We start from the raw sequence: 22594 nt of genomic DNA, 5'->3' as shown, positions 1-22594 counted from the left end.
ATTCAATGTTTTCATATTATTTTTAAATGAGCTTACATTTAGTTTTAAGGTTTGCTACTAAACAGTATGGAACATTTTAGGGAACCGTAAAATAAAGTGTTACCAAACATCATCACTTAAATGCCCTCAATATTACAGAGGATTCACACTCAACACAATCTAGTGTGAAGTAAATATTAAAAAAGTATGAATATTTATTTTATTTTAGTTCACTGTCTCCGTTTTTTAAAATGACAATCAAACATGTAGACGCAGTTAAAGATGAAATGTACTGAATGTGTAATGTGATTATTTTATTTTATTTTAAATCTGCTCTTATCCGGTTTACTTGGCAGGCTAATTTCACGCAGCTCTGACGTCACCTGTTTACTGATTTCCAATCCAGCGCACGTTGCAGACGTGACCAAACTCTGTGGGCGGGCTCGTACTTGCCTTGTTCTTGTGCACGTGTACGTTTCACCTCCTCCTCCTCCTCCTCACCTAAACCCAGCCAGAACCGTGTAAAGAGAGAGTCGCGTCAACAGAAGTTCAAACTCCGTGATTGACGTGATTCACGAAGACTTCAGATAGTCACTGTCGTGTAGACAAGTTAACGAATTGAGTTCGAGGCGTTTACTTAGATTCAAGCAATAGTTTTATTTATCACAGAGATATTAGCCGAGCAGTTAAACGTGCACGGTCCTAACAGTTCCTCTCCGATTGAGAGCAACGTGAAAAGGCGCTTGGACACGGCAGCGCGGTAAGTTTTGTAGGTTCTCCTTAGAGGAGCCTATTGGTCAAAGTCAAGTTGCAGGCGGGATCGATTTTAGCAGAGCGACGGCCTGGTTGGAGCACTGAGCATATCCGCTCACACTGGCTCTCGTCCGAGATCCTCCTTCGATGCGTCTTCAGTGTGTGTGTATGTTGTGAAAGCCTAGCCTAACAGGCTCCAAAGTGTGACGTCTACGTTTTGCTATCTCAAGCTGTGGTACGTACTGTTCTCAGCTGGCAGTTTACTCCAAGATTTGATATCAGTGTATAGTTGCCCAAGCGTGTCCTTCAGAGTTACAGTTTTCTCATTCCTTTGTACAGGCGAGTGCTAGAGCGCCCCGCCTGGAGTTTTAAACCCTTCATAACCTGTAACTCGCAACTCCGCTAATTAGCACATAACGCTCTGATTAAGTGTATTTACATAACAGTCACTACGACCAAAAAGTACCTGGCCGGCAATTTGCATGCGCGGAGTTATCTGCCTTGTTTACATATTTTTGGTTAAAGTTCCCTTGTTTAAAAGAACTGAGTGAAATAGAGTGGCATCTAGTGGTGGGGTTGCATATTGCAACTAACAACAAACGCCTCCGTTCACTCCTCTGTTTCCAAACATGTCGAAGAACTACGGTGGCCCTCTAGCAAGGATAGGTATCTTTAGGATTTTAAATAAGGAGCTACACTAATCAATCTTGTTCTCTACTGTTCTTTATCATGACTAAATAATTGCTTATAAAAACTTAGAATTTTAAAAACAATTAAATTAAAAACAGATTTAGAAGTTAGTTATAGTTTAGATAAACTAAAGTAAATATACTAAATATTGTTTCTAGCAGCAACAGTAATGTTTACAATTTTGCAGTTGTACAATGTCATTCATACAGACGACAGACAGACAGCTTTTGTTTTAGCTTGTTGGTAAAAAAAGAAGAAGCTTTTAGTCAAGCTTTTGTGCTTTGCTTGTGGAAACAACGTGGTGGTGGATGAGAGACTGCAGCTCCATCTCAGCCTCTTCACCCATTATCCCCGCAATAAACCTTTCATTTTATTTTACTCCCCTTGTCTTTGTCTGCGACTGAGTCCAAACCTCCAGAACGTCAAAGGCTTATTGACATTTTATTTTGTATTTATTTGTAATGCCATGGTGTTTTTGATTTTTTGTATGCAACTCAGATGGGCTGCTGTGGTGCTGCAGGGACAATACTGCTCCAGCTATGGTTTCACACATGAAAGCCCTGTATAGCGTGAGGATGGCATCGTTGACAGCAAGCGGATATATAGACAGCACAACCATCAACAAGAAGCTCACTGATTTTGAGTCACTTTAAAATGTTTCCAATAAATAGCTCAGGCATGAATCATGTTGGAGGGGACTGAATTTTGACACTCACAATGACAATGAAAAATGTGTACAGCTGTGTGTCACTGGGGAAGAAGTGAGTTTATTTCTAATGCTTTGCACCTCAGAGCCACAATAGGGAGCCGTAGCTTTGCTGTAAAAAGCCACCTCAATCGTTGTCGTTCCTCAGTTTACGTAATGTTTTTAACATTTGAAATAAGACAAATATGAATTTAAACACATATTTAAAGAAAATGATTTTACATGGACACACTGATATTAAATCAGCAAGAAATATGAAATAACAGTGCGCTACACAGTTAGACTTTAAGCATTTTCAGATGAGGATGAGGAGGGCTACTCCTCTGGTTGCAAAAATATGTCAAAGTTGAAGGCAGCTGTCTTCTGGCGAGACTGGTAGACTCAGAGATACTGTCCCTGGTACTGCATCTGGTGTGGTTAGGAGCCCCATGCCTCCATTATTATTATTATTAATAGCAAAAACAACAACAACAGCAGTCATGATAATAATCACAGTAATAATACTCTTTATTATGATCTAATACTCTTTAAATGACAAAACTGTCATAACGCCATGTTGTTACACACTCCGGGACAGTAGGTGGCGGCATGAGGCGTTAAACGTTGGTTTGTAGTCTGCCGTTAAATTGAATAAAAAGAAGAAGACGTGACTCTCATTAGACGGCTCTGGTGCTAGCTACCCAAACTAACAGGTATCAGCCGTTTGTCCGCAAACAATCGGACAAATTGGTTGTAGAAAGGCCGTGATTAAAATTGGTTTTGTAGCTGTGCTGTAGCTTAAGTTTATGTCATACACTGAAGGTTATTTTGTGTAATTAGCTCACTTAGCAGGCTATTGTGCGGTAGCTAGCTGGCTAGTTAGCTCAAGACAACGTCATAAGAAAGAAAGTCGGAAACAAACCACCAGCAGTGCGAGAATGAATATCGCTAAAAGTGGTTATCGCGTCTTTTCCGCAAACTCTTCCGTAGCGTGCACAGAATTGGCCAAGAAGATAACGGAGTAAGCACAACTGCGCATTTTCTTCTAACGTTACTGACCGCTAATGTTAACTAGTGTCTTTGCATGAACAAATGAATGAATCATTACTTTTCACAATTGGCTACATTCTGTCTGTAAATGTGTGCTCGTGCTTCACAGGCGGTTGGGAGTCGAACTGGGGAAGTCTGTGGTCTTCCAGGAGTCCAACAGAGGTGAGGGGAACAAACGGTTAACATACATGTTCACTTTGATGTTTTTAAAGATGATGTTGGCCTGGGATGACTATTCAATGTTTGAGCATGGTATGGAAATGTACTGTTATTTTGGAGGTGAAGCTGTAGCATCAGGAAAATGCACCGTAGTCCATTTATTATCAGGCCATATAATTAGAAATTTGGATTTGCATAGTACACGCTCCATTATACACAGCAGGACAAGACTGTGGATATCTTCCTTTATATTTTTAACACCCAGCTGCCACCAAGCTCAACGTGACGCGCACCGGTCCAGTAACTGATTGCGACTCATTTCTTTCCATCACAACAGAAACTAGAGTGGATGTGAAAGAATCCGTTCGAGGACAAACTATCTTCATCATCCAGACCATACCGCGGTGAGTTCAATGTCTGAGTGCTGCTCAAATCACCATCTGCAAGGGAAATCTTGTGTCAAAGTGTTTATGCTGTCACTAGCTAAAGTTGAAATGTTTTGTTCTTTTTTTTTTTCCAACGCAACCAGAGATGTCAACACGGCCATCATGGAGCTGCTGGTTATGGCCTACGCCCTCAAGACGTCGTGTGCAAAGAACATCATCGGGGTCATTCCTTACTTTCCCTACAGCAAACAGTGCAAGATGAGAAAGAGGGGCTCGATAGTCAGCAAGTTGTTAGCTTCAATGTTAGCGAAAGCAGGTAAAGAGAACAACATGAGCGTCAACCTGTGATTTGTGTACCTGTCTCTTCATCAGTGGTGTTGTGTTTGCAGGTTTTTTATTTGATTTGTTCACTCAGAACATTGATCTCATTGTTGACGGGGAAGCACCTTGTTAATTGGGAGGACGAGCGTTAATCTGTCTTCTTCCCCTAAAAGGACTGACGCACATCATCACCATGGACTTGCACCAGAAGGAAATCCAGGGCTTCTTCAGCTTTCCAGTGGACAACTTGCGTGCCTCCCCTTTCTTGATTCAGTACATCCAAGAAGAGGTGAGCAGCCCGTTGGGTTGTCTAATGTGTGTGTGTTTGAGTGCAGGCGTTGGGAACCCCAACTATTAATCCAATCGGTCTGACACAAACATTGTCTTTTCTTTGTCCCGTCAGATTCCTGATTACAGAAATGCCATCATCGTGGCAAAGTCCCCATCAGCAGCTAAGAGGTAAACCGATGCAATTTTTATTTTAGTATGTCCGTTGCTATTTATGTGACTAAATATGTGTGAATAAGCATGTTTTCTCTGGGTTTTTTTTGTCTCCAGGGCTCAGTCCTATGCAGAGCGCCTGCGTTTGGGTCTGGCTGTGATTCACGGCGAGGCTCAGTGTTCAGAGTCGGACATGGCCGATGGACGACACTCCCCACCGTGTGTACGCAACACCACAGGACACACCGGACTGGAGCTTCCTCGTAAGAACAACAACTCTGAAACAACTATTATTTTGCAGATGAATAGGTTGATAGATAAACATATCCCTGTTAATTGTTGTCACACCATGGTCGGACTCAGCCAGACATTTCTAATTACTTCTGCTAGTTTACGAAGCTTCACTGCATTCATAATATAAATCCCAACCCGATACAGCGTTTGTTTGTGCTAACCTGTGTCGAGCTGACGATTCTGCCGTTTCTCACTCGTACCATCAACCATACTCCCAAGAACTGGATTTCCCGTGTCACTGCATGTTTTAATTCCAACGATACACCACATCTACTCATGCTGCATCCTCCGCCAGCTGCAACTCCTAACTTCCTAAGAGTGACATGCTTACAAAACCTATAATCCTAGTCCATGCCCATTTGTTGGCCCATGCCGTTATTTATCTTTGGTGAGAAACGCTAGCGTGACTCTGGCTCATAGCTTTGAACATATGTGCAGTGTTAATTCCCGGTAACGCCGGTTCAATGGTTCAGTCTGAGAAAATATCGAGTGATTGTGTCATTGGCAAATGACTCCCGACGTATTTGTGTTCGTTTTTAATTATTCAGTAAAAATATTTCTTGTGTTTCTATTCTCACCCTTGACTTAAAACATCCTCCAATGGAACAGTGACTTGCTTATTAATTGATTCAAAAGACATAAGTTCAAACGTAACGAGTCCGATTGCGTTGCCGTGAAACATTTAAACTTTCCGTCAAAACTAGCGAGAGGATTTTCCAAGTCTTGGCCTCATGTGTTTGTCATGTCAAATATTTGTGCATTTTGTGTTAACGTGGTGTTTATTTGTTGGTAATAGCAGGCAAACAACAAGCTCCGTTCCCCGGCATAGAGCTCCCAAGTACGACCGTAAACATAACTTACATCTATGAAATGACTCCTCTTCAAATGGTTCCTCAAATGGTGCATGTGTAGAAGGGTTTGTGTTGCATCTTGTGGAATTACAGTCTGCATTCTTGAGGGGGGGGGAGTTGATGAAAAAGTGCGCAGACGGTTTGCATTGACGAAACCTTTTCAATGAGCAGCTGTACAGTGCGCTCCGCGCTCTGCTCTCTGCATGGCATGTTGACTCACATGTTCACTGCACCTTTCTAAGGTTCCAGACAGTCGTTCTACAAGATGGCCAAACTCCTCTTTGTTTTGTGTTCTGATTTTATTTTGAAATCCATGAATCAAAACAGACATACAAATTTTTGTTTTTTTTATTTATTTATTTTCCTTAAATATCTGGACTCATCTTGCCAATCAACACGTGGTGCACCCACATGAATCCCAGTGTTCCACAGCTGATCCTAACTGCATGTGATGAGAACAACAGCGCATGCTTTTGAACCCTAACATCTAATGGTGGGAAGCAGAAACCTAACCAATGGGATTGTTGTTTTACGAATTAAAGTCGAATCAAAGTTTTTAGTTTGCTACTTCACTGATATCACAATGACATCGTATTCTTAACTTGTTGTTGAAATTTGCTGATGAAATCATTTAAGCTATTTAAATCTATTGGTGGTAATGTTGATGAAACTAATATCATGATATCTGACCAAACACTTCTCAGGTAGCTTGTTGCTGTAAAAACCAGATGATTGTGTGTGTGTGTGCACTGCTAACAACATGGCTTTTGTTGTTTCTGGTGACGAGAGAGTAAAGTGTGAGTGTGACACTGCCAGGTGTTCTGATGCTGCGAGACTCCCGGTACTCAGCAAAGTGTTCTGCAAGGCATGCTCCTCCTGTCTCTTCTTTATCGGCTTCTTTATACTTTCTCCTTCACGATCGGCTCGACTGGCTGATTGTTTACCAGTTGATTGTTTCCTTCTGCCCTTTGAATAACTACGTTTTACATGCACAACAAAACTTCCTTTGCTGCTGCACATTGTGTCCAAAGAAGTATTTAAGCGGTCATTTAAATATGCGTGTGTAGAGCAATTTATTTTAGTTGTAGGTTAAATACACACATTCTTAAGTCTGCCACAAGGTGGAGACTGTTCATCTTTTAATGTCTCTAGTTGTGACAGTTGATGTACCTCTTGGCAAAATGAAACGTTGCAACTAAATTACAGGACACCAGAGTGTTTACAGCTCGTTAAATCAAAGTAATTGTATTGATGTTTATACACCCTGTATTATGATGGTGGACAGCCACCTGGCTCACAATGACAAATGAAGCTGTGTCGATATGAATAATGAAGTCGTATCTGTTTTTTCTCGTGTGATATTGGTTCAGAAGATCTTGTGATTGGCATGTGAGTCCCAGGCGGAGTATTGTGTGCATGTAAAAGTAGTTGCTGCCAGCAGTGATGTTCGACTGAGGACTGACCCCAGAACATCGCCACGTGTGTTTTCAGAAACCCTCATCAGTGCTTGTCAGCCACTGTTGTGAAATAAGACTGTGTGGTCCATATGCACACTGCTGCCATATGCCTGCCACAGCCTGAGGGTGTGTGTGTGTGTGTGTGTGTGTGTGTGTGTGTGTGTCCAGGCAGCTGATTGGGTATCCTGGGCAGAAAACCCGGTCATTTGATTTTGCATGGCATGTGCTGTACTAAGTTTGGCATTTCAGTCTCTTGCCCTCTTAGGTGGGGTACAATGGGGGGAAATAATTGAAACTGTTGATTGCCATTTTTAATTTATTACAGCATTGTTAATCTAACATCAATTTTACAAATCATTTACATAATCCAGGGGGCAGATTTGCCTAAATCGCAAAACTTTTTCTCAAACCCAATTTACCCAATCTACTGAGATTTGTCTTCAACAAGATGAAACGCGGCGCACATCGCTTCCCAAAGTGCTCTCGCAGGTAACCCGTCCTGCTTTCCTTTTCAGTCATGATGGCCAAGGAGAAACCTCCCATCACTGTAGTCGGAGACGTGGGAGGCAGGATCGCCATCATTGTGGTGAGATGCTGTGAATTCACTCTCTGTAGCCGGCGGTGGTTGAGCCGTCAGCTGCTCTGCCGTCTTGTAATTATAACTTTTTTTTTTAAGTCTCATTTATGGCGTTTAATTCACAGGCAGTAAAACATACAGATGCTCGATTCAGTGAAAACAGGTGCTTTGCTGCTGCAGCCTAATGTGGTCTGGTATGACCAGCTGATGGTGGCTAACGATGAATTTTCATGTATAACCGACAACCCTGAGTCAACACACTTGACTTGATGTTTTGGCATTTCCTGCTATCCCTTAACTCTTATTTATGGCCACAATAAATAGTGTTGTTCATAAGTTCCTGCCACTATCTACTTCACGTTACTATAAGTCAGCCCACTGATCAGAGACACCGTGACAGAGAAGTTAACAAACCAGTATCCTTCCTTTTCTTCTTCCAGGACGACATCATAGATGATGTCGGGGACTTTGTTGCCGCTGCTGAGATCCTGAAAGAGAGAGGCGCCTATAAGATTTACATCATGGCCACACACGGCTTACTGTCTGCCGACGCGCCGCGCCTCATCGAGGAGTCAGCCATCGATGAGGTGAGGACGCCTCAAAAGGGTTTCGCTTTAGTCAGTACAAGTGGTGCTTCTAAACCTGTACACGATCAACATGGAAGCTAAAGAGGTAACGGCTGAGACTGTTCCTCTTTAGCACTCGTCGTGTTCTTTATGAACACAATGTAAAAGATGATACTTCCTCCTGATGGAGGAGTTTTCAGCTGCGTTGTTTGCTTTTACTAGAGGATCATTATATTGCTAGTTCTATTTCTGTAAACTAAGTTTCAATTTTCACTTCCTCCTAACTATCCAGTGTTCAGAAAACAATCGGTCTAGTCAAACTGTCTTTTTCTTTTTTTTGCTTGCTGGATTGGAAAGTTATAAAATGTCCCGTCCCATCAGTTTTTTTTTTTTTATCTCTCAGATTTAAATTCTGTAAACCACGTGCACACTAAGAGTTCACAGGTGAAGGAGGCAGGAAATAAAAGACTACACAAGTGTAGTTTTTAAACAATAGTGTTTTAAGTCACTGTGCCATTTTAAAAACTGTTCAGTCCGACAAGAAACTGCACCGCGTCTCAACAATCTCTGTGCTCATTCAACCCTCAGGTGGTGGTGACCAACACGGTCCCCCATGAAGTACAGAAGCTACAGTGTCCCAAAATCAAGACTGTGGATGTGAGCATGATCCTGGCCGAGGCCATCCGCCGCATCCACAACGGAGAGTCCATGGCTTACTTGTTCCGCAACATCACGGTGGACGATTAGAGCTCGTCGGAGAGGGCGAGGTGGGTGTGACGGTGACTGAAGGCGGGTGCTGTAAAGATAAACATGCTACTGTCATGCTAATGTGTTCGTGTCAGGATTACATGTTACCCAATTCATTGAAGGAAGTTCAAATAGTAAGAATTACCCAAAGTTATTTAAGTTAAAGGTGTACAAATGTATTGAGAAATGCATCTAAAAAGATAAAGAAGCAAACTAATGACTTTCATTGTTTTGATGCGTTCTGTCATATTTCGAAGCCGCTCCGCATCTCGCTGCTTTTCCCCACTTGAACAAAAGATTTGTATTTAAATAAAAGTTGCTTAGTCATGCACTGTGGTACCGCCATAACTAATGACATGTCTCTAGTAACAGGACTATATGCTTTACCAACCATTCTCCAAAGGCTCCTGCCTGCGCTCATGTTCCGGCTGCGCCGCTCTGTGATGTCTTTGCGTTTAACGGGGGGGGGGGGGGGGTTTGTTTCCAACCTCAAAGACAACAGTGGACAAACTCAGCTGTCTTTGCACCATTTGTGGGAATGTTTGGTAGAATGTCCTACGCGACACAACAAGGTTCTCAACATCTGTAGAAATGACTGAATCATCGTTTTATATTGTGTATATTAGGGGTCAGTTCAACCAAATGAGAGCAAAACATATTTTCCTACTTCCTCTGAGAATTATCTCCGAGGACAGTTCTGGTTTATTGCTGCGTCTGTGCTTCCTGCTGTTAACTACAGTACAGTAGAGTTTAATGTCTTTTCATTTATGATGCTCAAATCATCAATATGCTGTTTGAAAATGTGAAACATGAGGCTCAAATGATTGACAGTGGACATAATCTACAATGTTCACAGCGAGGTAACTTTAACATTTCAAGGTGAGGAGTTAAAAGATGTAAACACCACAGATGAAGAAACATGGGTAACGTACACTGTAGCACTGTTTGATTTTGACTGTTTCCTTATTTGGATGGACTGACCCTTTAAATAATCTCTCCAGCAGCAGACTGAACATAGCTATTCTGACATAGTGCTCCTTTAAATGGCTGATGGTGTAAACTGTGACATATATATGAATTACATAAATAGCCAAAAGGACACGCCTCGTTGTAGCCAACTAACTACAAACCAGGAATACTAAACATCACTGCCGGGTTTCTTCATGTATTTCTTTAGTTTGTGTTTTCCTTTAAGGAGGATTTCCTTAATTTAAGTGCTTGAGTGACCCTCCGGCCGGGTCTTCCTCCTCATCACAGTACTCTCGTTATCTGCTGATGTGACTGAAAAGCTGCTTTTGTGCTCTAAACTTAATTCTCCCGGCTGGAGGTTAGCGACAGTAATCCACAGTACACAACCTTTTCTTTTTTTCTTTTTTTTAAATGCGAGAAGCAGCCAAGTTCTCAATCTGATTTTCTTCATTTTGAGATTTGTATTGCTCGTGTATTAAGTGTATTACAGCAACCGGCATTGAATTCTTGAAACCCGAGTGTGTCAGCAGCACTTGGACGTACCAGACAAATTGTCCAACAATAATGTAAATTGGCACTAACCCTCAGTATGGTGTTGATTATCTACATAAAAACATCCCTTAGTACATTTCAAAGTGATGCTTAAGAGGAAGTTACTGTGTTTCTATACTGATGGAGCCTTTTGCTCAGGAAGATATAGTAAATAAGCCAGTGCACTATTATTTCTTCTTCTGTGTTTTTGAGGGTTTGATCCGATTCCAAGTGTTGAAAAAAACGTTTGTCTTCCATTCAGCATTCTGTTCGCCTTTTTGCTTTTTGCCGTATATTTTTGTTGTGGACACTGGATTTCTCCTGAGGGCTGTTTGAGCGCTAGATGCTCACGCTGGTGTTGTGTTGGAGCAGGTGGAGGTTGTCTATCACATGCTGTTGCTATGCAGGCTGAACTGTTCCCTGTCGTTGGTGTACTTCATCACGTCTCTGTTTGCTTGTCTGTGATGTTGAGGACGTACGTTTAGACGCTCACCTCTCTGTGTAGCTCTACGGCGTTTTGTCTGTGTATCAAAATAAAACCGTTGCCTCTTGCTGTGCCTCGTCTCTACCAAATAAGGAACCTTATAAAAAGCACTACATGTTAGACTGTTTGCTACTTTATTGCTATAAAGTCAGATATTAGGCTGTAGTTTGGAATAGGGATCTTTAAAGAACATATTCAATTGTTGCATTAACGTGACAGAAGACATCTAAAGCTTAAACTATTTAATCCTATTTCTATCAAATTTTGATCAGAAACTTTAAGATTTCAGGAAGATTCATAGATGAAATGTTTTATTTTAGTGCAGAAAAATTAGCTTTTTGGTTACATTATGGGTGACTTTAAGAAACTAATTCAGCTTGGAGTCGGACCGTTTTTGGATCTTTTCCTCTTTATGTCGGATGCTCTGAATCACATTTTAATTTGCTCACCTTACTGTTTGAAGCAGTCTTAATGTAGACTTATCTGCAGATAATTGATGACCAAAGCTGAAAAGGTAATAAGAGTCAAAGTAACTCAAAATTGAAAATACTGTATAGGTATATGAGAGAGCCTACCTTTTGAGTTAGACATCGTCATAAATGAAAACACCTGATGTAGAGACAGTCAGAGATCTTATACTTGTTCAGAACTTCTCAGGTACCTGAACAACACTGAGGAGCTTTGACCAAGTCTAGGAGCAGAGACAAACCCGGAAACACTCATTCATGGCAGTAATTCCAAATTCTGCTTCAGTCGGCCTTTGAAACTAATCTGTTGACTACGTTTCTGCATTACATGAGAGTTACTTGAATGGTTTTCATTCCCTAAAGCCCGTCTACGCCTGTGAATGGAAAGTTGAGTTCCCACCTGAGCTTTAAGAAGACGGTCTGCCTCTCCGTCCGTCCGTCCGTCCGTCCGTGTTCCGAAACGACCAGTTTGTGTTCTGCTGTGGACCGACCGGGGACGGCAGTTTAAACGGGACACAAAGAGGAAGCAGAGATCTGATAGTCACAGGTCACTTCCTTGTCTGATTCTGTAGAAACAATGCACCTTGTATCTGAACACTCTTTGGAAAGAGGAAGCACACCTTTTTCTTTTTTGTGTGTCCCTTTCTGGGCCGGTGTGGCTTTTTAACCGTCTGGAAATGTTACCAGCACTTAAGAAGAACATCGATATGTCATTAACGGAATATACTGATCCATTTAGCCATGTTCTATGTTATTTTAATAAACTCTAAATACTTTAAATTGTATATTTTCAAGTAACTTATTGTATAAAAAACAGCATTTTCAGTCGTGCTTTAAGTGACTGTAGAGTTACATGAATCGTGTTATTTTAACTCGTGTATTCTAGCAGTCACTGGAGACCGAAGTGGAGGAAGCATATATAGTTTTCTTGGTTATTTTTATTTTTTTAAGACTTGCTTCCTCATATTGATGCACGGAGAACATTCATGAAATGCCTGCATTAGTAAATATTGACCACCGGGGGGCAGTACATCCCAGCACAGAGCGACGTGTTGGACCAATACAATAAATCCATAACTGACTTTATTTCACCAGGATAACCCACTTATTTTAAATACCGCTTTCAGGGGATTTATGTGGTACATAGATTACAATCAACACCAATCACTTTAAATACAGACAGGCTGGTGAAGTGATGCAGCACTTCCTGCTTTATACTTTTCAAAACTTACATTTCTGGTCAGACCAGCTCTGTTCTCAAGATAAGAGAAGCATTTTTGTCAACACTCTGCAACTTGTAGAAGAATTACAGCCATCGAATACGCCATTTAAAGAACAAATATGACAGAATTACTTATTATACAATTGACAGCACGAAACAATTTAAGTCCTTCGATCCAAACTGTCTTTATTTGAGCTTTGTTTTACTTTCATCACCTTTCAGTGTGGGCTGTGATAACGTACTCTAAAACATACCTCAATCATTTCCCAATGTCTATATGCCCCCCCCCCACACACACACACACACACACACACACACACACACACACACACACACACACACACACACACACCACACATACTTCCTTGTCTGCTCAGAAAAAAAATAACCTGCAAAGTGAAATAACATCAATGTGACTGGAGGTATTAGCAAAATTTTTTATTTTTATTTATTTAGCTTGAAATAAGCACTGATGTGCTTTTATTGTGAAAAGGAAATACCATTTAAATTCTCCAACTACAAAAAAACAGTATTTATTAGTTACAAAGAGACAGAAAACACCAGCAAGTATGTATTCAAAAATGTCCAAGTTGTAGGACAGACTGCACAATAATTCACAACATAGTGTTTGATGTGCTCTCAGAACATTAAGCGTTCTCTGTTGTTCTCCTCGTCGAGCTATCTTATGTAAACACACGTTTGCATAAATACCCATCACTTCACAGTTATTGCACATTCTTAACACCAATAACGCAAACACTTGAAGATGAAACCTGACATTACATCTGAGTGAAAACTGAGCCTCATTTTAGACATTCACATTATTTGCATTATTCAAACGGTTGTTCAACCACTTCTGCCACGTCTGTTAGGTGGTGTCTGCTTTCATGGTTACGCGCCCGTCCTCACTGCAGCATCTTAATGCCTCCAGTGGTTTCAAGCCTGATACATAGTTAACAGACCTCAGTGTTTCAGAGTCTTAACACTATCAACACTGTCTCTGGGTAGGTATCTCCCCACCAACACCGCCCTCTCAGTCTCTTTTGGGCGGTTTTCTCTCCGTCTCTTTAGGCGTCGTTGCCTCCTCGTCTCTATGCGATGAGGCAGCTGTCGTTCTTGTTCAAAGGAGGTCGTTTGGCGCTCTCCTTGGGGAAGGTTTCCCGTCTCCGGCACAGCGCTGGGCTGAACCGACTGGGCAGGTTGGCCTGCTGGAGCAGCTCTCTGAAAGCCTCCAGCACGTTGATGTTGTCTTTGGCGGAGGATTCCACGAAGCTGTGGTTCCAGTCCAGCTCCACCGTGGACAGCACGTCCTTGCTGAACACCTGGCGCTCGTTGCGGCGGTCTATCTTGTTGCCGATCACCACGATAGGCGTGTACTTGTCCTCTTTGATCTCCAGGATCTCGTCTCGCAGACTCTTGACCACATCCAGGGATTCTGGGTCATCCACGGCGTACACCAGGGCGAAGGCGTCGCTGTTCTGGATGGAGAGCTTGCGCATGGCGGGGAAGGAGTAGCTGCCGCTGGTGTCCATGATGTTGATGGTGACTTTGACACCTGCCACCTCGTACTCCTTCCTGTGGAGCTCCTCCACTGTGCGCCGGTGCTTGGGCTCAAAAGTGTCTTTGAGGAAGCGTTGGATGAGGGCTGTCTTCCCAACTCCAGCCGCTCCCAAAAACACGAGACGCACCTCTGTCTTCTCCTTCACCTCAAAAGACATGATGAGCTCTTCCTGTGGATCCTTGTCCCGAGAACTGTTCTGATGTCAGTGATGGAGCTGGATGCAGTTCCTGTCGAAGAGGATGGTGACGATAGCAGGTGCATGCGAGTGTGCCTGTCAGGGCTGCACTTTTTTTTATTTATGTTCACACACATGACCTGCCCCCTTCTGCTCTCAGCCAATCAGGAGAGGGCAGCATCTCCCGCACCCTGAGCTTGCAGCAGACCAATCACAGACACTCATGCAAAGCGAGAAGAGTAAGAATGAAAAAAATGGACGAGAGAAGTGCTTTCGTGTGTGTGTGTGTGTGTGTGTGTGTGTGTGTGTGTGTGTGTGTGTGTGTGTGTGTGTGTGTGTGTGTGTGTGTGTGTGTGTGTGTGTGTGTGTGTGCGTGCGTGCGTGCGTGCAATGCAGACTTCACTCGTGGATAGTTTCTGACTGAAGATCAGAGATGGTGCAGTCTGTTTCATACTTACTGTCATAAATGAATCATTCATCTCACACTTTGATCAATGCTTGTAAATCAGTTACAGTAGTTGGTTAAATGTGCAGATGTTTGAACACGTGCTCGGATCATTAAAGGAACTACAGTGAAGCATTTGTTTGAATTAGTTTGGTTATTGGTTCCATTTAATGCAGAATTCAACGTCGACTGAGAAAAACTAAAACAATTGCTCATTTGTTTCAATCATGAAATATACAATTCAACATTCTGTGAAAATTCCACATCGATGAGGTAAATGATATGTTACCTTTTTATATGGAGACAGCCGTTGACAAAGCATCCTCGGTCTCTTTTGGTAGCTGCTCTGAGGATCTTCGTGACATGGTCTTCCTCCATCTGCTGATGAAGATCTGGTGGTATGATCGAAAGCTCCAGAAGAGCTGCAACGTTTTTGTCACGGGCACTTTTGCATTTTATGGGTAAAAATTTAGGAAAAGTAGAAAGTATACCGAATGAATACTCCAGAACAAATACTTAACCGTGTCTGAAGACGTTGAACCAGCTTACTTTTACAGTTTAATAAAAATAAAAAAGAGAGAATCGTGAGGATGCTGACTACATTTTTTTATATAATGTACAATCTTGTTACTCGCAGGCTGATCTTAGCTCTTTTTTTTTTTTCTATATAGACTTATTTCAGCGGCCATTTCTCCAGCTCTTGCTGGTTTTATGTGCATAAATGTGCAAATGACAAAGAGATGTCTTATGTGACGCTCTGCTCACGTGGCGTGAGGAGGCAGACAGATGTTCTGATCCTCTAAGAAAGGAGTGTGTTTAATATTGTCTCCATCATTGTGCTGCGAGGATTCAAATGTCAACTGGACCGCCTCATGGTGTGCATTAAATCCAGTAAGAACGATATTACAGTTATTATTATCGTACAGAGATCTCTCACGTGCTCTCTGTGCTCAGACTTTGCCACTTGTTGCTAAGATACCACCGAAGCCATTACCCGAGCTAAAAGGGATTTATGAGTAGAAGTGTGCACGTTATTAGAGCTCTCATTCGTTATGAGTCCAACGGTTCCCTCTGGAGAATGGTAATGTGGTACATTGGCTAATTAGGCATATTGAAAGCACACTTCATGTCCCCATATTTCAACACATTATGTGATTTTTGAATTATGGGGAAACGTGTGACTTCCTCTTGGCTTGTTCAGGTTGGATTGCACTGTCTGTGCCAAGATTATATATATATTCAAACGGATTACAAACCTGTGTAACTGCCGCAGAGACTGTTTTCTCTTGAGAATAATTGTCCTGATGTTGCTGTTATACGTTCTGCATTTCATAAACTCTCAGGAAGGGACTCTGGAATGTCAACTCTGGCCTCCCTGACCTCGGCTTCCTCCCCTCCCTGAGACCAAACCGGTCTCAAAGCCTCTGAGCAATATGACTCCGTCTGTCAGGTTCTTCACTTCATTAAACACAGTAAGACAGGGTCCCGCATGGGAGCCTGTACACATTTCATATATATATTGCAGCACCCTCAGATGTACACTTTGAAGGTAGTACTTTGTGTAAAGTCACATCGCTGCCTGTCTGTCAATCTGTGCTGGGCAGCTATAGACTTCAGTCAGGTTTTGGGATTTTTCTGCTCCTTCATGTGGCTGAAAACAATGTTGTTGAGCGCTGTGAGACTCAACCAAAACATGAAAGTTGCAGGGTTATAAAACCCCAAAATAATAGTCTGAAATGAGGAAAACTACAGCCACATGAGTGGATTCTCACAGGCGACATTACACAAGATCATTTGATCCATTGTTGATGTAGAAATAATGATTTGTTCAGCTTTAAATTCTATAAAACCTATATGTCTGTAGAGCGTACAGCTTAAAGTGGTCGTGTGGACAGAGATGAGGCTTTCTAGCTCCTCCTTTGCTCTCTTTGTTGTCCTTGAGTGTTGATCCTCTCTTGGTACATTTGCTGCGAGGCCATATTCTTTCCATTTATGTAATAGTGGATTTAAATGATCACGTGACATTTTCTGAGGGCACCAGATCTTATTCATGTTCATCACATGTTCAATGTGGCTGCTCTAACCTGTTAACATGGGCGCCAATATTAAAAAGGTCTGCCACGGACACGCAGACGGAGTGACCCGGGCATGACATTTCTTTTAAGCCACATGAAGACAACAATCAACCCGCTGTTTATGTATTCATTTGTTGTTTTATTGCTGCCATGCTAACCTGCTAAACGAGCCGCTGACATGACCGGTCTTGTTTTTAAATACGTGCCATCTTTTCCTGCGCATCTCGCTCTCGAGACATTTTTTTTACCATTTTGATTTATAGAAATGTGTGTAGTTGTTCTAGCAGCAGGCGTTGTCCTGGGCTGTGTTGCAGTCTTGAGCTGCTGGTCCCCCACACTGGCTGCGAGGTGCTAGTCTGTTATGGTGACTGGCTGTGGTGAAGGAACAGATTGTGCTCGAGCGTATACGAGGCTTTTTATTTGGGCACAGTGGACGGAAACGATCTCTCGGGACCGAGTGCTCTGTTGATCAAGTATTATTTTTGCACACTGCTCACCCGTGGCAAATTAAAGAATAACAATGAAAGAAGAAAGGGAGGTTTATTCGGTATACCTGTGGATTACTCGGCAAACTGTTCGAAGGAAAACACCCAGAAAAAGGAGGAGATGGCACTTGATATTTACTTAAGTTACTCAGCGGTGTTTGATCAGCCATTAATAGTTAATAATGAAACAGTAGCTGGAGGACGAAGGCATGTACAGTATGTACTGGATATTGTATCTGTGTGTGCTTTGTTTCTCTGTGTGTGTGTGTGTGTGTGTGTGTGTGTGTATTCAGCAGGGTGTGTTGGAACGAGTGGCCCGTCAGTCAAAACAGCCCCGTCACACTTTGTTGGTGCAGTGCCACTGACGTGTGCTCTGACGTGTACGCGGGTGAGAAGGCCACCAGTCCTAAACTTGGCATTTGAAGTTTGCACTGCATGCAGGAACTTTAAGTCCAAAAAGAGCTTGTAGTAATTGCTAATGTGGGCATGCAATGTATGGCGTAAATAAACACAGATGTACCATAAACGGTTAAGGAGGCTGACCCCTGAAACGCTGCACCGTGCTGTAAAGTCATTTGATCTTTACAGCTGAGCTAAGTGGGCAATTTAAGGACCGCACTCCAGTGGAGAGTACGCTGAAGTCTGAACAGACTCTGGGTCTGCACAGGTTGTTTGCCGATGGATTAAATGTGAGGTTGATTGCTTAAGAAAGCAATTAATCCCATTACATTGCTACGTAAAGAGCAGAATAGGAGTGTACAGTTTGTTCTCATTCAAACAGAATTTTATTGGCCGCATGTCAAAACATTTGTAGAGGTTCCTTCCATCAACTGCAGGAGGGTTTCAGCCGAAATAAGCTCAACTTTAATGGACTGTTTCACTGTTTTTGAGGGGATGAACAGTGACGGTAACATCGCCTGACATCGATTTATCTCTGAGGTCTGATTCTGCAGACTGTTCCTCAGGCCCAGCGCGACACATCCATAATGGCCTCGACGAGGGAGCGATCTAACAGCACATTTTTGGATGGATTCTTCCCCGTGGAGACATTTCAGTTACTTTTTAAAAGGCCAGAACTACGCGGCTTAGGGATCGACTTTGGCAGCTTGATATTGCTTTGTCTTGGCTCTAGCTTTTGCCAGTGTTTGTCCAGAAAGAGGTCAATGCAAATGCTGAAAAGTGGGGATAATAAATCCAGAGATTTTGTCTTAACTCGCTCTCACATTTTTCCTAATCTAGAACGTATCCTGTAAATTACAGACCTCTCTTTATAATGCATGTCAACAACAAGTACAGACCACAAAAGCCCACTGACACCGGCCCACTAATTTCTCTTGATCCATTCTGTTCGTTCAGTGGCTTTGTGACTTTGAGAGCGCACATGCAGGTGGCTCTAATGAGTGTGTATTCAAACCTCCTCCTCCTCAAGTTTGGCGACAGGTTTTCTGATATTGTCCTTTGGCTCTGGAACATCATGTCCTGGATAAGAGAGGTGTGGTGGTGGTGATGGGAGCATGTTGCCAGCAGTGTTGAAAGGCTCTGTGTGTGTGCGTGTGCGTGTGCGTGTGCGTGTGCGTGTGTGTGTGTGTGTGTGTGTGTAGGTGTGCGTGTGCGTGTGTGTGTGTGTGTGTGTGTGGTTGTTTTCTAAATTGAGATATTAACCTTTAAGGTGCACACACCAGTCATTTAACACAGTTATCAAATGTTTTGGGCCTGAATCCTCATTTCTACATCAACATAGTGTCTCCTCTTTCATCTTCCAGGGTCAACATTATATATGTCGAGACAACTCTGGCAGCTTCTCTTCTGTGTCCAGTTTAATAATGATTTGAAGAGGAGTCTTTGCTTGCATCAGGGGTCTGCAGCGCTCACTGGCCATTAGAGAAGCCCCGGGCGGTGGGAGACACGCGTACAAACGCATTATTTAGCCAGAACATCCCACGATGAAGCTAAAAACCTCTTGGACTGGATGTTCGAGGACTTTGTTATGCAAACTGTGGCCTCGAGGTGGGGGGAGGGCAGCCGCGTAAGAGGGGAGAAAAGCAGCAGGTACTTATTTTGGGTTTGAGTGAAATGTCAGGTAGCGGTATCCTTTTTCACATTTGTTGTTTTCCATTCCCAATACATGTAATAGTGAAGTCATTTAAAGCTTCATTTTGGAGCTGAATGTCATGTTTTTGATGCATGTACAGCTTGGACACTTGAAATGACCAAAAGTATGTTTGGCACACCCCCAACGCACCGGGCGGGAACCCGCACTTGACTGCAATGTGCGCCACAGTGTTAGGATCCCAAAAATAAAGCCGCAAGAGAACGTCACACACACACACACACACACACGTTATGTGCCCCGCTGTGCTCGTTATTGTGAGGTTCAGAGTTCCAAAGCCTGTTTTCAGTTGTTGTCCAAAGCATCAGGGAAGCAGCATCGGGACCCAGACACATTTAAGTTTTATTTTCAGAACATCACATCAGGGTTAGTTAGATGAAAATGTACTCTGATATTTATAGACCGCACCGATTTTCTTTTTTTTAATAGGATACATTCGTTGGAGTGTGAAACCAGAGCTGTTGCTGCTCTTATTTTTCTTTTGACCCAATTTTACATTTTAAGCCGTTGCACAATATTTTCCACACAGACTTTTACACAGAAACCTTTTGCCCTCTGGTTATTCATATTTGTTACCAGTGTTGCTGCTTAAGTATGTGCCGTGTGCTCTCTGCAGGCGGCTGCAGTAATGTGTGTCACGGTGAATTTTGTTAGTGGAGGACTAACACTAACACTTTGATAGATTAGGATGTGACAAAAACAAGGTGAACGTCCCAATGAACTCCTCTTCACGTTTAATAATGATGGGTAATCATGGGTAACAGCTAAATTGTGCAGATTTCTTGAAAAAATGCTACTTTAATCCGGTCCTTACACTTTCGCTCTTGCATTTTTGGTTTTGGGAAGGTGATTAAAAGATACTTCACCATCCAAGCTATATAACTATACGGTTGCTAAGTAATGATTGGCCCATCGCTGTAGGAGAAAAGGGTTTAGCAAACTGACCTTTGTGAATATTACTTTATAAATCCGTGAATCAAATTTGGAGCCCCAGCGTGTGATACTAAGCCAGCTGCACGGCATACCGAGTACTTCTCTCTCTGCCTTTTGATTAGCCCCACCAGTCAAACAGTAATGTCACATTTAATTATTATGATAAAGTTTAATAGAATTAACACTTTGATATTCTCAGTACACCAGATTGAAATTAAAATAGGTTCAAAGGTTCAGAAGCTAGTAAAATGTAGTCTTGCATGTAATGAAAGCAAGTTGGTTGAATCCTCGTATTTTACTTTTCTTTTTCAGTTTCATCTCATGAAACACCATGACCAGCGTATGCAAATGAAATCAGCATAGAATTAGCATAAAATAAGATGCGAGGAGGAAAGCTGGAGGTGGTGGAGCTCGACCTTCCCCCCTGCTAGTTTGTTGTGTGAGCAGAGAGAGAGAAACGGAGAGAGACGGAGGGAGGGAGGGAGAGAGAGGTTTTTAATCAAAGTCCTATTACAACATTCAATTTAAATTTCAAGTGGTCTTAACTGAGGTTTTCTCAGATTCAGCCATCGGCTGTATGGCTATGAGAAGATCGGTGCTCCATGAAGACCCACACAGAACCACCTGCTCTGTTGGTACTGTAGAAAAAGGTCACCGTTGTATACAGGCAGCCCCCCTCCCATTATCAGTGTTACACATCAAACAAAACCAGAATATGTTACACTGTATATTATTACCGGTCTATCTTGTGTTTCAGTCAGTATCTCCCTCTTGGTGCCTCCATGCACGAATTACAGCATTGAGTTTTGAAGGGGAAGTAACAAACACATGCAGAGGTAAATATGTTTTCAAACTTCAGCAATTATCGGAGCATTAAGAATGATGGTTTAACAGCTCAAAAACACGACAGTACAACAGTACAACTCTCAGCATGACTGCATAATTATAGCCGCACACTGACGAGTCACCTAAGGTACAAACATATTGTAAAAGGATGCCGACAGAATCCAGATCGGTTTCTTATACATCTGCATGTATGACATTATTCTACAGTTCCACATTGACAGTGCCGCTCTCCGGGTTACTATAAGTTATACGGGGCCGTGCTGGAGCCCCGGGGCCGGCGGTAACGATATAGAAATAGATAAATATGTATAAATCCATTTGAGCGACCCACAGACGCAGCAGCCCACCGGTGACCACATTTGACTTGGTTTGCCTGATGGCCTGTACATGCCAGAAATAATGAACATTTTTAAACATACCTGCGAGCGATTCGCACCACTCATCCCGTAGATTATTTCTCTCTTGTCTGCCCCCGACTCCTGTTGCCTTTTTTAGTGCCGTTCTTTCCTGAAATGTTCACGGCAGCGTTATAATGGCCAGGCTTGGGTGTCCCCCATGGCGTTTGGTGCCTTACACACAGCGTGTGATTCACACATTATGTAGCTGCGACGCTGCTAAGGCCAGCTATCTCAAAGTTGTAAATGTATGTATGTGATTCTTGCTATAGACCCCATTTCTTCTTAGTGCGCTGTTGTCACTCATCTGGTGAGAGCAATGTGCTATTAATTCCTGTTTTGTTAATTCCACCATGATTTCATGCTACTGCAGAAAGTGAGCCCAACCGAGGGTTGGTGGTCCTCCTCTCTCTGATTTCTGAGCACATACAGACTCAGACTGAAGGGCCCACGGTAGGTCACCTGGTAGAGCCGGCGCCTCCCATGCATGCTCCAAGGCAGAGCTCTTACCATGCAGCCCGGGTTCAATCTGGCTTTTCAGCCCTTTGCTGCAAGTTGTCTCCTCTCTCTCCCCCTTTCTAGCTGTCCTTTCCAACTAAGGCAAAAAAACGTCATCAGATAACCTTAAAAAAAAGAAAAATTGCATGACCTGAATGTTTTTTTTCTGCTGATCTCTGTGAACCAGGATCTAAGCGGACAGGAGTGCTGGTGCAGGGATTGGTACATCGTGCTGCAGATCAACCGATGTCCTTCAGTCACAGCCAACCTCTTGTTGGGACAAATCTATTGCGGTCACACAGAAGTAGAAGAGCTGTCAGCTTTCTGTGGAGTGGAAAACATGGAGATAACCAATGGCAGCTTTGTGATCTAAATGATTTAGTCATGAATAACTTATGCAACGTGCCACCTTAGGTGATGTTGAGTAATAAACCACACGGGT

General features: G+C 42.6%; 2 protein-coding genes across 5 annotated transcripts; one reads left to right on the top strand and one right to left on the bottom strand.

The window, feature by feature from the left end:
• The first annotated feature begins 2803 nt into the window (after nt 1-2803).
• On the top strand, nt 2804-22594 carry LOC306709185 (phosphoribosyl pyrophosphate synthase-associated protein 1). Of its 4 annotated transcripts, XM_079177246.1 has the most exons (12): nt 2804-3128; nt 3267-3319; nt 3654-3720; nt 3846-4018; nt 4197-4312; nt 4427-4482; nt 4582-4727; nt 5555-5596; nt 7582-7652; nt 8084-8230; nt 8798-8976; nt 22340-22594. In XM_079177246.1, the coding sequence occupies exons 1-11, from the start codon at nt 3046-3048 to the stop codon at nt 8954-8956; spliced, it is 1113 nt and encodes a 370-aa protein (XP_079033372.1). In that variant the 5' UTR covers nt 2804-3045; the 3' UTR covers nt 8957-8976; nt 22340-22594. The 4 variants fall into 4 exon arrangements, with proteins under 4 accessions (XP_079033372.1, XP_079033371.1, XP_079033373.1 ...); XM_079177245.1 differs by lacking the exon at nt 22340-22594 and having other exon boundaries at nt 8798-9443; XM_079177247.1 differs by lacking the exons at nt 5555-5596; nt 22340-22594 and having other exon boundaries at nt 8798-9443.
• LOC306709502 (ras-related protein Rap-2a-like) lies at nt 12997-14439 on the bottom strand. Its single transcript, XM_079177679.1, has one exon. It carries the CDS (start codon nt 14345-14347, stop codon nt 13721-13723), a length of 627 nt encoding a protein of 208 aa, XP_079033805.1. The 5' UTR covers nt 14348-14439; the 3' UTR covers nt 12997-13720.

Source organism: Pholis gunnellus (genome assembly GCF_910591455.1).
Source record: "Pholis gunnellus genome assembly, chromosome: 17".
Lineage (NCBI taxonomy): Eukaryota > Metazoa > Chordata > Actinopteri > Perciformes > Pholidae > Pholis > Pholis gunnellus.
The sequence above is the reverse complement of the archived record's forward strand: the minus strand, read 5'-3'. Positions and strand labels throughout refer to the sequence as shown.